At 37.2% G+C, this 15,433-nt stretch overlaps 2 protein-coding genes across 4 annotated transcripts in view; one reads left to right on the top strand and one right to left on the bottom strand.

Annotated features, from left to right (window-relative positions):
- LOC131541596 (B-cell receptor CD22-like) overlaps positions 1-15,433 on the top strand; it is a 92,382-nt gene that overhangs the window by 47,071 nt on the left and 29,878 nt on the right. The gene's annotated exons all lie outside the window — the stretch shown is intronic.
- On the bottom strand, positions 93-5,655 carry LOC131541604 (uncharacterized). 3 transcript variants are annotated; one of them, XM_058777473.1, is made up of 6 exons: positions 5,416-5,655; positions 4,942-5,304; positions 3,489-3,536; positions 1,381-1,494; positions 674-711; positions 93-585 (listed from the first exon to the last, which is right to left on the bottom strand). In XM_058777473.1, exons 1-6 carry the CDS (start codon positions 5,444-5,446, stop codon positions 325-327), a joined length of 855 nt encoding a protein of 284 aa, XP_058633456.1. In that variant the 5' UTR covers positions 5,447-5,655; the 3' UTR covers positions 93-324. The 3 variants fall into 3 exon arrangements, with proteins under 3 accessions (XP_058633456.1, XP_058633463.1, XP_058633448.1); XM_058777480.1 differs by having other exon boundaries at positions 4,942-5,301; positions 5,416-5,654; XM_058777465.1 differs by having other exon boundaries at positions 4,942-5,653.

Here is a 15,433-nt window from a genome sequence, read left to right as displayed (position 1 = left end):
TGTTTTCAGAGAAACTGTTGAAGGATGTTTAAATATTTTACTGGAGAGCAAAAAAAAAAAAAAACCCCAAAAACAAAAAAAAACAAAGCAGCTGAAAATGCAGAGCAGACAAAGGTGATAAGCAGAATAGTAAAAGTTATAACTTTACAATAGTTTATCAGGCAGCTTCTGCTTCACAAATCAATACCTGAGACATATGAACATGATTTCTGTATTTATTTAATAGGTAAAATACCATCTTAAGCTGATTTTGTGAAAGCGACACATAAAGTTTGGATGTTTGTAGCTGTCGGAGGAAACTAGGATTCTGATTGGCTGAGGTGTTCAGTCTTTCGTCTGATCAATAGTGTGATAGATCGACTCTTGAAGGGAATCAGCGGTGAGACTCTGATACACTTGACTCTGTCTATTTCTGTCCAGTTCTGTGTAGATATGATCTTTTGTTTGTGCTGAAACAACATCGATGTAGTAGTCTCTGTCAGCTGTGTTTGTATAATCTGGGTTTGTGGGTCTATAAAGTTCCTCTTTTTCAATTTGAACTTTGGGTAAATCTGGAAGGTCACGGTGTTTTCTCTGATGGCCGTCCTATATGAAAGAAATACATATGATCAGATTAATCAGGAAATCATATGCTAATAACAGTATGATGTGCTGTAGAAGTTTATGAACTCACTGGGTTTGATAAAGTCCTGGTGCGCTGGAGAACAAAACCTGATAAGAACGGACAAATATTTAAGTGACTGATTATTCTTAAATAAGTCATTATGACCGGCAATAGTATAAATATATGTCGAGTAGTCTTCTATGTACTTGTTTTCAGGTTTGTACACACACATGCACATATTCTAATATATATTTAAGTACATATTTTTTATGCTATGCCCACCAAACTTCTAAAACAGATGTACAAACAGTGTAAAAAGTGTTAAAAATGAAAATTCTGTCATTTACTCAAGCTCATGTTGGTACAAACCAAAATAAAATCCAAACCAAAAGAAGGGTTCAAAATTACACTGAACCCCACTGACTATTATTTTATGGAAAATAATAATAATAATTATTATTATTATTTTATTTGTTGGTGAAATATCACTTAAAATGTTTATGGAACAAAAGCTTTTTGAGTGAAATAAGTTTTCATTTCATTTTAAGAAACTTTTTAAGAAACTTTTAATATTTGCTGCTATAAAATTATATAACGTATATTATGGCATTATATCAGCCATTTCACTCTGAATATTTTCCATTAAAGTACAATGGACTTGATTGTAAAAGTGACTTTCTTTATAGGGTGAGATATATTAGCATGTGTTGCCTGTAGGTCATGTGGTTTCAAATAAATCACGTGGCGTGTTTGAGATGATCCAGAGATCTGCTTACCTGAATTACAGCGGCCGTTGTGCCTGAGCACTTGAAACAGACCGAACAGACACACGAAAAACAGGGCACCAACACACATCAAAGCCACCATCGTCATGAACCTCGAGTAAGGCTCTGTAGATGCAAAGCTGACAATGACTTGGCTGAAAAAAGCTAAACCGCATGATCTTTGTGTATGTGTGTGTGTGTACTTGTTTATGCTACATTGTAAGGATCAAATGTCCCCAGAAGGAAGACCTGAAATTTTTGACATTGGGGACCAGCCTACAGTCCCCATGAGAGAAAAAAAAAAAAGGAATAATATATATATATATATATATATATATATACAGTGAGGAAAATAAGTATTTGAACACCCTGCTATTTTGCAAGTTCTCCCACTTAGAAATCATGGAGGGGTCTGAAATTGTCATCGTAGGTGCATGTCCACTGTGAGAGACATAATCTAAAAAAAATCCAGAAATCACAATGTATGATTTTTTAACTATTTATTTGTATGATACAGCTGCAAATAAGTATTTGAACACCTGTCTATCAGCTAGAATTCTGACCCTCAAAGACCTGTTAGTCTGCCTTTAAAATGTCCACCTCCACTCCATTTATTATCCTAAATTAGATGCACCTGTTTGAGGTCGTTAGCTGCATAAAGACACCTGTCCACCCCATACAATCAGTAAGAATCCAATTACTAACATGGCCAAGACCAAAGAGCTGTCCAAAGACACTAGAGACAAAATTGTATACCTCCACAAGGCTGGAAAGGGCTACGGGGAAATTGCCAAGCAGCTTGGTGAAAAAAGGTCCACTGTTGGAGCAATCATTAGAAAATGGAAGAAGCTAAACATGACTGTCATTCTCCCTCGGACTGGGGCTCCATGCAAGATCTCACCTCGTGGGGTCTCAATGATCCTAAGAAAGGTGAGAAATCAGCCCATAACTACATGGGAGGAGCTGGTCAATGACCTGAAAAGAGCTGGGACCACCGTTTCCAAGGTTACTGTTGGTAATACACTAAGATGTCATGGTTTGAAATCATGCATGGCACGGAAGGTTCCCCTGCTTAAACCAGCACATGTCCAGGCCCGACTTAAGTTTGCCAATGACCATTTGGATGATCCAGAGGAGTCATGGGAGAAAGTCATGTGGTCAGATGAGACCAAAATAGAACTTTTTGGTCATAATTCCACTAAACGTGTTTGGAGGAAGAAGAATGATGAGTACCATCCCAAGAACACCATCCCTACTGTGAAGCATGGGGGTGGTAGCATCATGCTTTGGGGGTGTTTTTCTGCACATGGGACAGGGCGACTGCACTGTATTAAGGAGAGGATGACCGGGGCCATGTATTGCGAGATTTTGGGGAACAACCTCCTTCCCTCAGTTAGAGCATTGAAGATGGGTCGAGGCTGGGTCTTCCAACATGACAATGACCAAGCACACAGCCAGGATAACCAAGGAGTGGCTCTGTAAGAAGCATATCAAGGTTCTGGCGTGGCCTAGCCAGTCTCCAGACCTAAACCCAATAGAGAATCTTTGGAGGAGCTCAAACTCTGTGTTTCTCAGCGACAGGCCAGAAACCTGACTGATCTAGAGAAGATCTGTGTGGAGGTGGGCCAAAATCCCTCCTGCAGTGTGTGCAAACCTGGTGAAAAACTACAGGAAACATTTGACCTCTGTAATTGCAAACAAAGGCTACTGTACCAAATATTAACACTGATTTTCTCAGGTGTTCAAATACTTATTTGCAGCTGTATCATACAAATAAATAGTTAAAAAAATCATACATTGTGATTTCTGGATTTTTTTTTTTTAGATTATGTCTCTCACAGTGGACATGCACCTACGATGACAATTTCAGACCCCTCCATGATTTCTAAGTGGGAGAACTTGCAAAATAGCAGGGTGTTCAAATACTTATTTTCCTCACTGTATATATATAGTAAATTATGTTTATCTGAAAGTGTAAGAATGCAAACAGGCTTTCTGTAAGAGGTAGGTTTAGGGGATAGAAAATACCGTTTGGTCAGTATAAAAATAATAGAAGTCTATGGAACGTCCTCACAATTCACAGAAACAAAAGTGTGTGTGTGTGTGTTTCGCAATCTCACCGGCAGGCTCTTCCGCGAACAGGTCTATGGTTTGCTCTTGAGGATGTTCTGCACAGAAAACAAAAGCAAAAGGTGTGTAGTTCATCCTCATACACGAAACCTCTGCTGGCATTCATTTACCCCCGTATGTGTGTGAGTTCACTTCTCATACTGACTCATTACGAGACGTGTAAGAGGAAGACCATGCTGTATCACATCCCATCTGAAACCAATATGAGACTCAGTGGCACCTCGAAAATCCCCTGTTATAGCCTACTCAAGAACTGTTATACGTCAGTGTTCATGATGCCAAACACATAGTGATCTCAATAATAAACATATTATGAGTTTATGACAAATGGACATTGACTTTTCTTTCATTATTAAGGTTTTTAGATGTCACTATATCATTTCAATAGTCCTGTGAAGCAAATCTGTTTATAAAGTACAAATTGTCCATTGTATCACGGCTCAGTTGACAGTAAATATTATAAACCACATGCACAATTTAGAAGCAGCTGTTTTAAATAGCTTTGGATGGATTATTTTCCAACAGGTAGACTCCCAGCTGCATTCATGCAAATTGATAAAGTTTCATGTCTATTAATGCTGAAAATATCTTTATTACGCATAAGCATCACACTGGAGGCCTGAATAATTAAATATAGACATAATTCCTAATAAATATTACAAGTTAATTAAATCGTACAAGGTCAAACTCACCAATTCCAATCGTAAAGGACAATTTTTATATATATACACAATTGACTGTATAGCGGTTACTTTCAAGTGAGGTTGCAGTGTTGCATTTTTTTTGGAAAGTTTATGGTGTTAAAGCTTTCTTAAAATTTGCCAGTTTAAAGTTTACAGCGATGTCAAACTGTAATAAGATGTACAAAAACTAATTTCGGCGATCTGATAGACAGTTTACTGTGCACACACTGGAAGCGCACGCACATAAAGCTGCCTCTGAATTTACAATGCAGTTTAAAATAATTCCAGCAAATATAACAACATTGTGATTTATATCATTACTGTCAAACATCTGATATTTTATGTTTTGGTCATATCACAAACTCCTACTTACAGTTTGTCTTATTTCATTCGTTTGAGTTCCTAATTTTCAAGGATCCACATGAGATGCTTAGTTACAAAATTGATTTTGTGATTTGCTCCACCTGAATCAATTATTAGTGACAAAATTGTATAGGTTTTAAGGTGTTTTATCAATGAATTGTCAAATGTTTTATAAATTTAAATATTTATTAATTTGTAATTAAATTGTTTATTTTTGAATTTATCTAATTGATACTTAATCTACTTGATTCACTTTTATTTTTATTGATTTGCATTTGATATGTTTCTTTTCTTTTCTTTTCTTTATTTCTCTGCCAGAACAATTAAAATTACACGTGAAGTCGAATCTCAAATATATTCAGTAGGACGGCGAGTCTTCAGCTGCTGTGTATCTCACCTTTGGTGACTGTTATCCAGATCTCTGAGGTGAAATCCGGCAGCAGAGCGATATCTACACCACACCAGTACTTTCCCGAGTCTTCTGGAGCCAGTCTACAGATGTTTGCAGTAAGAACATGAGCACTGGTGTCATCCAGAAGAGCCAGTCTCCCTCGTTCAGACCTCGTCTCTGGTCTGGTGATGTGAACACACTGAAGATCTCCTGGAGCAAACGAGCTGTTCATCTGGCAGAAGTACTTGCTGTTATTCTGGTAGGTTTCAGGATAGCTGCAGCTGACTGAGATGTTGCTTCCCACAGATCCAGTGATGTTAGCAGCCAGCGAGTTCTCCATCAGCCACAGCGCTGAAAGACCAAGAACTGCTGACAGATGTCGTTTCAGAGTTAATTTACTGAATTTTGGTGAAATCAAGTACAGTGAATAGTAAAAAGTGCCATTCTCACATTCTGAGTATATTATGACGGATATTGTACCTGAGAAACTGATGGACGTGATGGTTCTCATGACTGCTTGCTTCAACCTCAACTCACACTACCTGTTTCTCACACTAAATACTAGGTAGATATTGTGTATGAGTTACACTTCTCTAATGCAAATGGCAAGATGAACACAAACACAGTATCAGTCTGAGTTAAAAACAGCTCCCTCTTAAGACCGAACATATCATCAGTGATTTACAAAACTGTTTAAAAGTTTAATATATCATACTTAGACATCAGCATTCATCATACAAACCTCAACAATGGAGACAATAAAAAAATAAATTAAAAATGCAGCAATGCATGCTGGGAGCCATGAATGTGTTTTGTATGCTGGCATGAAGCATGTCACAATTGATGTGTTTCATATGTCGAATGTTGATGTCTGTGAGTGTATTAATGACACAAAATATGTTTTAAACAAAACGTTACTGACAGTATTTTTACACTCCCAAACATCAACATTCAGAATCTGAAGTGCAACAGCAGTGTTACAAGTTTTTTTTTTTTTTCATATTGGTTGAATTGTTAACACCAATTTAAAGCAGTTATTTTTTCTGTTATTAAACCAGATATGTTGATCTGCTTTATCAACACAGAAATGCTTTCTTAAAACACCTGCAATTGCTGCAAAAGAAGCAACTCAACAAAGGTCAAGGATCAAGAGCCCAAACATGATGGTGACCTCAAACAAAACATTTTCAATAAGACATCAACATCTAAACCTCTGTCAATTCTCAATAAGAACTTCTGTAGATGTCTGACAGAAATAAAGTCAATCTGTTTAGTAATAATTGAAGTTCATCTAAGGCTGTGGCTGAAGAAAGTTGTAGTTTGTGTTGTTAAGTCTCTTTCTTTCAGTGCTTGTTCACAGCAGGTGTTTGAATGATTGAAATAATGTTTCAGGAACATCATACTAACCTTTAAATAACATTCCACTAACATTAAGGAAACTGGATATTTTTATGTTCTTGGAATGTTACAACTTATGTTACACTTACTGTCTATAAAAATGAAGAAGTGCTTCTCTTAAAAGAATGAAAAAAAAACAAAAAAAACATTGAGTGTTCAGGAAACTGATCAACACCATCTGACCATGACAGGACGTTTCCCTTTTGCACTGAAAGTTTCAATTGGCTTTTTTTTTTATTTTCTTTTTTTTCTGCAAGACTCTGTCTTGTATGTAGACTTTTTAAAATCAATCTTTCTGAAGGAGTTATTCATTTATTTTGTTTATGTATTTAGAAAGTGATTTAATTTGTGTGGGTAGAACAAACACATGGCAGGACTTTTACTTTCTGACCCCTGTACTTTACATCTCTGTCTGTAATATATCTGCTTGTTTTACACTCTTTGTCCACCAGGTGGTATTGTGAGGAAATGAAGCCTCCAGAAATTAACCCTTTTGTGAACCATTTGGCTGCCCATCACTAGTTTTAAGTACAATGTTGTTGTTGTTGTTTTGTTGTATGAAACTAAAAATGAGGTGTTGTACTATTGTATATTATCAAGTATCCGGAAGGGATGTCATTGATTACGTCTCCTCTTCTTCTGGTGTTTCTGCTAATGAATCCAGGTGAGTCTCACACAGCAAAATCCCTGGTGTCAAATTATCACTGCCAGGTGTCTATATGTGTCCACACTACATAGTGTTAAAAGTAACACTGAAGCAGTGTTAAAGTTAATGAGGTAATTAAAGGAACACTCCACTTTTCTTGGAAATAGGCTCATTCTCCAACTCCCCCAGAGTTAATAAGTTGAGTTTTACCATTTTTGAATCCATTCAGGGTCTGGTGATAGCACTTTTAGCATAGCGGAAAATGAAAAGTTTTCTAGGCCGATATGATTAGGAACTATACTCCCAGTCCGGCGTAATAATCAAGGAACTTTGCTGCGGCAGCAGGCGCAGTGATATTAGCGCCTGAAAGCAGTCCCCAGCCATATTATAACCAGGTACCTGGCTGGGGACTACTTTCAGGCGCCGCGTATCACTGCGCCTGCCGCGCCATGTTACGGCAGCAAAGTTCCTTAATTATTACGCCGGAATGAGAGTATAGTTCCTAGCAAAATCGGACTAGAAAATCGCAACTTTTCATTTTCCGCCGGTCTTAGTACACGATATAACTACAGAAGAGTCAAGTTTTAAATAGGAAAACTATTGAAACTCTTTGGTCATTTTTGAACGCGATGCTACTGGTCTAATAGGATTCAATGATCTATGCTAAAAGTGCTATCGCCAGACCCGGAGATCGGCTGAATGGATTAAAAAAACGGTAAAACTCAACTTATTAACTCTGGGGGAGTTGGAGAATGAGCCTATTTCCAAAAAAAGTGGAGTGTTCCTTTAAGATATTCACTGAGTGATGATTGACCATTATTGAAGACACCTTAGTGTCTATTAGTGCATAGTACTAATTAAGCACATGTTAATACCTTATTCTCAGAGGTGGAAAGTCCAGGGGCCAAAGAGTAAAAGTCCTGCCATATGTTTATTCCACCCTTGAACTCAGCAGCTGATTTCATCAGAGTAGGAACCAAGTCATTCCTTTCAAGTCACAAGCAAGTCTCGAGTCAAATCCCAAGTCCTCAAAGAGTTAAAGTTAATGAGATAATTAAGTGTCTAATTAAATGATGATTGTGCATTAGTGATGAACACCTGCTGTTATTGAGAATTACAGAGGATCAGATGTTGATGTTTTATTGGTTAAAATGATGCCACCATCATGGAGGTCAGTGTTTGCTTTAGTTGGGCTCTTGACCCTTTTATCCCCCTCGGGTTGAAGCTTGTACCAGTGTGGTGTGTCTTGTATTTTCTTTTTGACTGTGAAAAGAGCTAAAAATACTCTGTGAGTTTTGACCGTACAGATAAAAATAAGGTATTGTTTGAAACTGCAAAGGGTCTACTTTTATTTCTATATAATCATAATAACAACAAAATAATGTGCTTTTCTAAAATAAAGAAAATAAACAGGGTGTGTTCTCTGCTGGCTCTGTTTCTGTCACCTCTCTTAACAGACACGTAAATAAAACAACTTGGATCTCCGTGAATACTCGCCTCAAAGACATGAGAAATATATGTAAAGAAAGACTGAAATGTCTACTTTTAAATAAACCAATTCAAATCGAAAACAAATAATCTCTTTTTATGTAAAACGTATGAAAGTAAGGAGTGGTACGGATTCTCCTTTATCAACTCATTATAGCTAATGTGATCTCGCCTCCCACTGAGCGCGCTGTTCATATCGAAATGAACTGAGGTGAGCCAGGTCACGTACACACCCTCGAGAAATGGCATAAACGACAAGCTTCATCATAGAATTTACTTACTTTTTCTGCACGTGATGGCACGTGTAGCACGTGACCTACAATCTAATAAACAAACCACTTTCTAATGCCTTGGACCAGATCAGAAGACTTTGTTCGCTCTTGAGCCAGTGTTGCAGCAAGACAAGGGAAATAACCACAGAAGACGAGTTATAGTTGAAAAGGTAAGTAATCTTCTTTTGTTTGTATTACTTGTTTGCGTTGGGAAGACAACAACAACAAAAGGGAAAACAAAATGACAGCTTCAAAACAAATTAAAAAAAAACTTTTAATTAGCTCATTGAAATAAAGCGGTTTAAGTCAGATAAGGACTCTTTGTGTTATTTAGTTATGTAGTTAACTCTTTGGTTAGTCTATTAGTTCTTTACTTAGTTCTGGTACTCCTTATTTACTCAGTTTCATTCCCAGCTTGGTTTAGTTTATAGATACCTTTAAACAACGGTTTCTTTTCACATAAATGGTACAACCAGTTAACATTCAAAACTCAAATTACAGTTATACGACTCAACCTTTGTATTCCCTTTTTTTCAGAACAATTTCAATAAAAGATGGGAAAAATCAAAACAAAACAAAAAATATAAACAGCAGTTGGGACGATAAGTTTCAAGTAAAATGTCTGATGACACTCAAATCAGAGTTCCTTTCGATTAAATGTCTTATAAACAGGCAAATAAACAGTTTAGCTCAGTTCAGTGTCCTTTGTACTCCTGTTTCAGTGTCCAGTTAAAGAACGCAGATACGCAAATTTCGAGATGAAAAGAAAAAAAAAACAGTTCTTGTCCACAGTTGTGTTACTATCCAGGGAAAGAGGAAAGAAAAGAAAGAAAAGAATACGTGTGGTCCTACCAATTCGATGAAACATGAAATGTTGTCCAAGCTCAGAAAAAACCAGGTTGGCCCGCCAGTTTCCACCAATGTTGAGGGCTACTCGTTGATGGCAGAAACAGTTCTAACTCAGAACTCCAAGAAACTCCTCATTCAATGTCAAGAGAGATATAGAAGGACAAAATAAAGAAAAGGTGGAGAAGAAAAGAAGAGAAAAAAAAACAATCTTGCAAAGACAAGGCAGAAAAAAAAATCACAATTCATTACAATTAATTCCCATTTAACAACCCAGTCAACAATTTGATCTCACAGTGATGTCACCATGATCTCACAGGATACTCGTGATGAGGTCACAATGTGAGGTAACAGTGAGCTAAAAGTGTAACCTCACAGCGCCCTCACTGTGTGCTCATACTAATGTGAGGTCAAAGTGCACTCACTGCACAGAGACTAGGTACCCAGCATGCATTGCAGCACAAAGCTTTTGATCGTCACCGTTGTTGAGATTCATACACTGATTCTTGATGTCTTGATGACACAGTAGTTCAAAATATTTGTGTCTTATCGTGCTTTTAAAATCTTTCATAAGTGATTATGTCACTGCTGGGTCCTACGCTGTATAATCACAAAGCTATTATAAAAGCTTAATGACTCCTCACAAAGACTACATAATGAATCTAGGTGATGGTTGCGCTGTTATCGTCAGTAACAAACCAATATCACCTGGTTGCAGTCTCTTTTTGGTTTTTTTTTGCCATAATAAATGTGCTTTTCAAACAGTTACAACAGCCCCAAAAAATATAATGTTATAAAGTCAAGAGCCCAACTAAAGCAAACACTACTCACCACGATGGTAACGTGAAACAAAACAATAAAACATCATCATCTAAATCTCTGTTCATTCTCAATAAGCGCTTTTGTAGATGTCTAACACCCCTCCTGTTCAACATTTTGAGTTCACAATGAGCTCACATATTACTCACACTGTGAGTATCACCAGATGAGAATGGTGTGATGTCACTGTGATCATCGCGTGATCTCACGTGTTGACTGGGATGGGTTCTATATTGTTGTCTGTTGTCGAGTCGTACCGCGCCGGAGAACATCTGCGCTATGTGTCAATGCACCTTACGAGAGAATAAGACCAACAAGCAAGGTAAAAATATATTTACGTTTGTTTGTGTCAGATTTTTGCACACCAGTTTAATCATTTACTGGTCAACATGGCGGCTACAGAACTTTACTATGGTAAACTGCGCTGTCGTTTCAAACGACTTTTGTCAGCCTATTGAATTAAATTACCGAATTAAAATTGTTTTTAACAAGCAACGCTTATCTTATATTAACATTAGGTTAACTAATGTGAAATCTTGTTCAGGTGTTAGTAGTTAATGTTGGCCAGTAGCCTGAGAAAATAAAATCGTATGTTAGCTAAGTTAAACTAGTTTTATGGCTGGCTGCCTTTCTAGTTTTAGAATTAGTTTTTTATAGTTTGTAATGGAATTTAAAATTTACTGCATTTTTTTGTATTTGTGTTTTAAAGGCAACTGCAATGAAGCATCAAGTAAGACATGAAATCTATATTAAAATGAATGAATTACAGTAGTATAGTGATAAATCAAATGCAGTTTGCTACTGTAAAAACCCTTTGAAATGTCTAACACCTCCACGTTGTCCATTCAAATCGTTTAATGCACAGCTAGCCGTTGATTATCCCTTACGTGACTCACACCTGAGAAGACAAAGGCCCGCATAATGAGCTGCATAATGAGCCATTTATGTGACTGAGAGGGAATTTCTACAAGAAAGAGTACGAGGAAAAAAGAAATGTATTTATTGTTTGCAGTTTATTTTAGAATATTTTTAACTATCATGCAAAATAGCTTGAGATTCACTTGCAAGTGCAGTTAGTTTATTAGGAACAAACCAAAAAACAACACAAGAGTCAAGACGTTGTGGGTGCAATATCCAAAACAGCGGCAGGAAACTTGAATGCAGGACAACGGGAGACAGCAGAAACTGCATGAGAAAACAAATAATCTTATAAAGACAGAGCAAACATATTCAATCTGCCAAAACATTTAGCCTACCACACTTTTACTATTGTAAAACCATAGTTTACTTTCGCAAGGGATATCATAGTATAATATCATATTTATGTTTATAGCATAGTTTATAGGCGTTCTCGCTTATTACAACATTTAAAACTAAAAGTAGCCTGTAAGACATATTTCAACCAATTTTACTCTGAATACCGGCTGATTTTAGTCTGGAAATATCCAACTAAAAATATGTAGTATTTTATATATAGCTGAGCAACATTTTAACTCATGAAGGTAAGAATAAAAGGCTTACTCGTCGGGAATTATATCCTCCGCTGGGTCCAGACGTTCTTTAAAATGCAAACGTTCATCATCTGAGTCGCCGCCTTCCTCTGAGGAGAAAGTAAACTCTTTCTCGCTGTCCAGAACCATCTGAAGAGCTTCTTCACCCATGTAGCATTTGTAACCAACCCAGTCAACATGTGAGATCACGCGATGATCAAAGTGACATCACACCATTCTCATACGGTGATACTCACAGTGTGAGTAATATATGAGCTCATTGTGAATTCAAAATCTTGAGCAGGTTGAGAGGAGGCAGTTCAAATATCAGTCGCTGGGGGACATTCTACTTCCTGTTTCTCAACACTATCACAGTGATATCACAGTGCTCTCACATGATGTGCACGCCCAGCTAACAGATTTCTGTTATAAGAACCTTCTCCAAACATACAACTGACTTCCAGACACAGCCTTCGATGAAATCAACTTAAATAAACAAATCAACAGCTTCACTCATTATTCACTCATGATGTTTTATTTGATGTTACCATCATAGTGATTAGTGTTTGCTTTAGTTGGGCTCTTGACCCTTAACTTTATAACATTATATTTTTTGGGGCTGCTGTAACTGTGTTTGTAAAGCACATTTGTTATGGCAAGGAAACCCAAAAAAAGACTGCAACCAGGTGATACTGATTTGTTATTGATGATAACAACACAGTCATCACCTAGATTCCATATGCAGTCTTGGGAAGTTGTGGCCTAACCAGCTAGTCAGGCTCATAATCCAAAGGTTGCGGGTTTGAGTCTTGGGCAGGCAAGGATTGTAGGTGGGGGGAGAGAATGTACAGCGCTCTCTCCACCCTCAATACCATGACTGCACAAATTCTGAGTCACGTCACTTTCATAATAATTTTTGGAGAATTATAAAAGCATAAGACACAAACATTATTAACTACTCTGATTCTTGATGTTTCTCTTTATGTTTAAATGACAGTGTATGAATCTCAACAATGGTGACAATCAAAAGCTTCATGCTGCAATGCATGCTGGGTACCTAGTCTCTGTGCAGTGAGTGCACTTTGACCTCACATTAGTATGAGCACACAGTGAGGGCGCTGTGAGGTTACACTTTTAGCTCACTGTTACCTCACATTGTGACCTCATCACGAGTATCCTGTGAGATCATGGTGACATCACTGTGAGATCAAATTGTTGACTGGGATTATATGTATTATCTGCAGTAAATGCGGACAGTAAAGTGATGCCCCGGTATATTTCTGATGTACAGATGTACTCCAAGCGCTCGCGCTGTTTCTGACACAAAGTACAAACGGATTTTCCAATCATTAGAAGCGATGTAACACATCCAGTGTAGTCAGTCCCAAGCTGCTGCGGCGTTATAGACACGGTGTAGGGCAAATTGTGTCAACCCAAATGTAAGAAATGAGGAAAATAAAATGACCTCAGTATAATGCCGCCAAAGAGACCGTTACAGTAGTATACAGCAATTTAAAAAAACACAGTAAGTATCTTTATGTCGGGTCTGACGTCACAGAAAATTCCCATGATGCAAAGGGTATTACAGTTATTTACTGTAAAGGGAATTTGCAGTATTACACTGGGTGATATACAGTAAATAACTGTGGAAATTACAGAAATGTCTAACAGTGTGGTTGCATTCAAATCGTTTAATGCACAGCTAGCCGTTGATTATCCCGTTCATGCCATGGTCATTTTCGTCTGTATTACTATTTAACTGTAACTCTATGTTACTATGGTTACCAATGTTTATAGGAAGCACATTAATATAGAAAGTGATTAAACTGACCTGGAACTACCTGTGCAGTTCAACTAATTTAATCAACACCTACCAGCCAATCAGAATCGAGTATTCAGACAGACCATGGCATAAAGCATTATACAGGATAGTTCACGCCCTCTTGCACAGACCTTTTCTACTCAAAAAGTGACTTAGAAAATTTAAATCAATATATTGTTTTCTGTGAGTGAGTAAACAAGGTGATTTTCACATCATTTTGAAGCAAAAACTCTAGGCTACAAGATCCAGTTCTCAAAAGTCTTGTGAGCAAATTTTCTTTATGTGTTTTATGGCCTTATTTCAGTGATTTCAAAATTTTAGTTTTTCACTAACCATGCATAAACATTGCTTTCTCAAAAACACAATCATGTACATAAATGCTGCTAACATATTACTGTAGACCAGTTGGTGCTGATTACAGTGTTATCAGACTTCAGCCATTAATGTGTTTATAAGCAACTGAAAACAGCACAAATGTCAGGGCACGTCAAAACTTCTCCGGGCCCCCAAAACATCCTCAGACCCCAGAGGGTTAATAATTCAAAGTAATTTGCTATTAAGTAACTGCCATAGTGTTTCACAGCAAACATTTGTGCATTGCTGAATTAAAAGCTTGAGGTAGCAGATTAGCTTACACTTTTGGTTTATGAATTATTTGAATGAACATCATGAAAGTGCCTCTTTTTGGTTTGTCAACTAACATGCAGCTATTACTGAACTGTGAAAAAAAGTTATATTAACGAAAATGCATAAATACTGGAAAAAAAAAATTAACTAGCTGAGGTTTTTAGACAGGGACACTTATCATATGATCCTTAACAGTGGTGACAATACTTTTTCATACTGCAGTGCATGATGGGAATTTTTACTATGGTGTTATCCAGCATGCATTGCAGCATGAATCTTTTTGTTGATTGTCACCACTGTTGAGATTCATATGCTTGGTTCTTATTGCCTGTGTGTGTTTAATTAGAACTAGAGATCAAATATGTATATGCGTTATGTACAATAGTTTTAAAATGTCATGTTTTATATACATTTCATATAATTGTTAGACCAACACTTTCCTTGCATGCTGTAGTTTCACAAGGTTGCTTATTCAAAACCTAAGCATAAAAATTAAAGAAAGTTATCTTGGATGTAATCATGCCAGCATCTGATAATTATTTTGTCATGTAAAAGCAACTAACAGCTGCTCACTGTACAGCACCGATCTTTCTGCTTAGCAGCAACACACGCATTGCTAAAGAGAGAGATCTAACACTGGAAGTCAAGGGTCAAGAGCCCAACTAAAGCAAACACTGACCTCCATGAAGGTGGCATCATTTTAACAAATAAAACATCAACATCTGATTCTCTGTGGTTCTCAATAACAGCAGGTGTTCATCACTTATGCACAATCATCATTTAATTAGACACTTAATTATCTCATTAACTTTAACTCTTTGAGGACTTGGGATTTGACTTGCTTGTGACTTGAAAGGAATGACTTGGTTCCTCCTCTGGTGAAATCAGCTGCTGAGTTCATGGGTTGAATAAACACATGGCAGGACTTTTACTCTTTGACCCCTGGACTTTACACCTATGTCTGTAATATATCTGCTTGTTTTACACTCGTTGGCCACCAGGTGGTATTGTGAGCAAATTAAGCCTCCAGAAATTAACCCTTTGTGAACCACTTGGCTGAAAAGCTTAAAGTTTCATTCATCTCACCATC

The sequence above is a fragment of the Onychostoma macrolepis genome, chromosome 01 (assembly GCF_012432095.1).
Source record: "Onychostoma macrolepis isolate SWU-2019 chromosome 01, ASM1243209v1, whole genome shotgun sequence".
Taxonomy (NCBI): Eukaryota; Metazoa; Chordata; class Actinopteri; order Cypriniformes; family Cyprinidae; genus Onychostoma; species Onychostoma macrolepis.
This window is presented reverse-complemented; position numbering and strand designations above follow the sequence as displayed.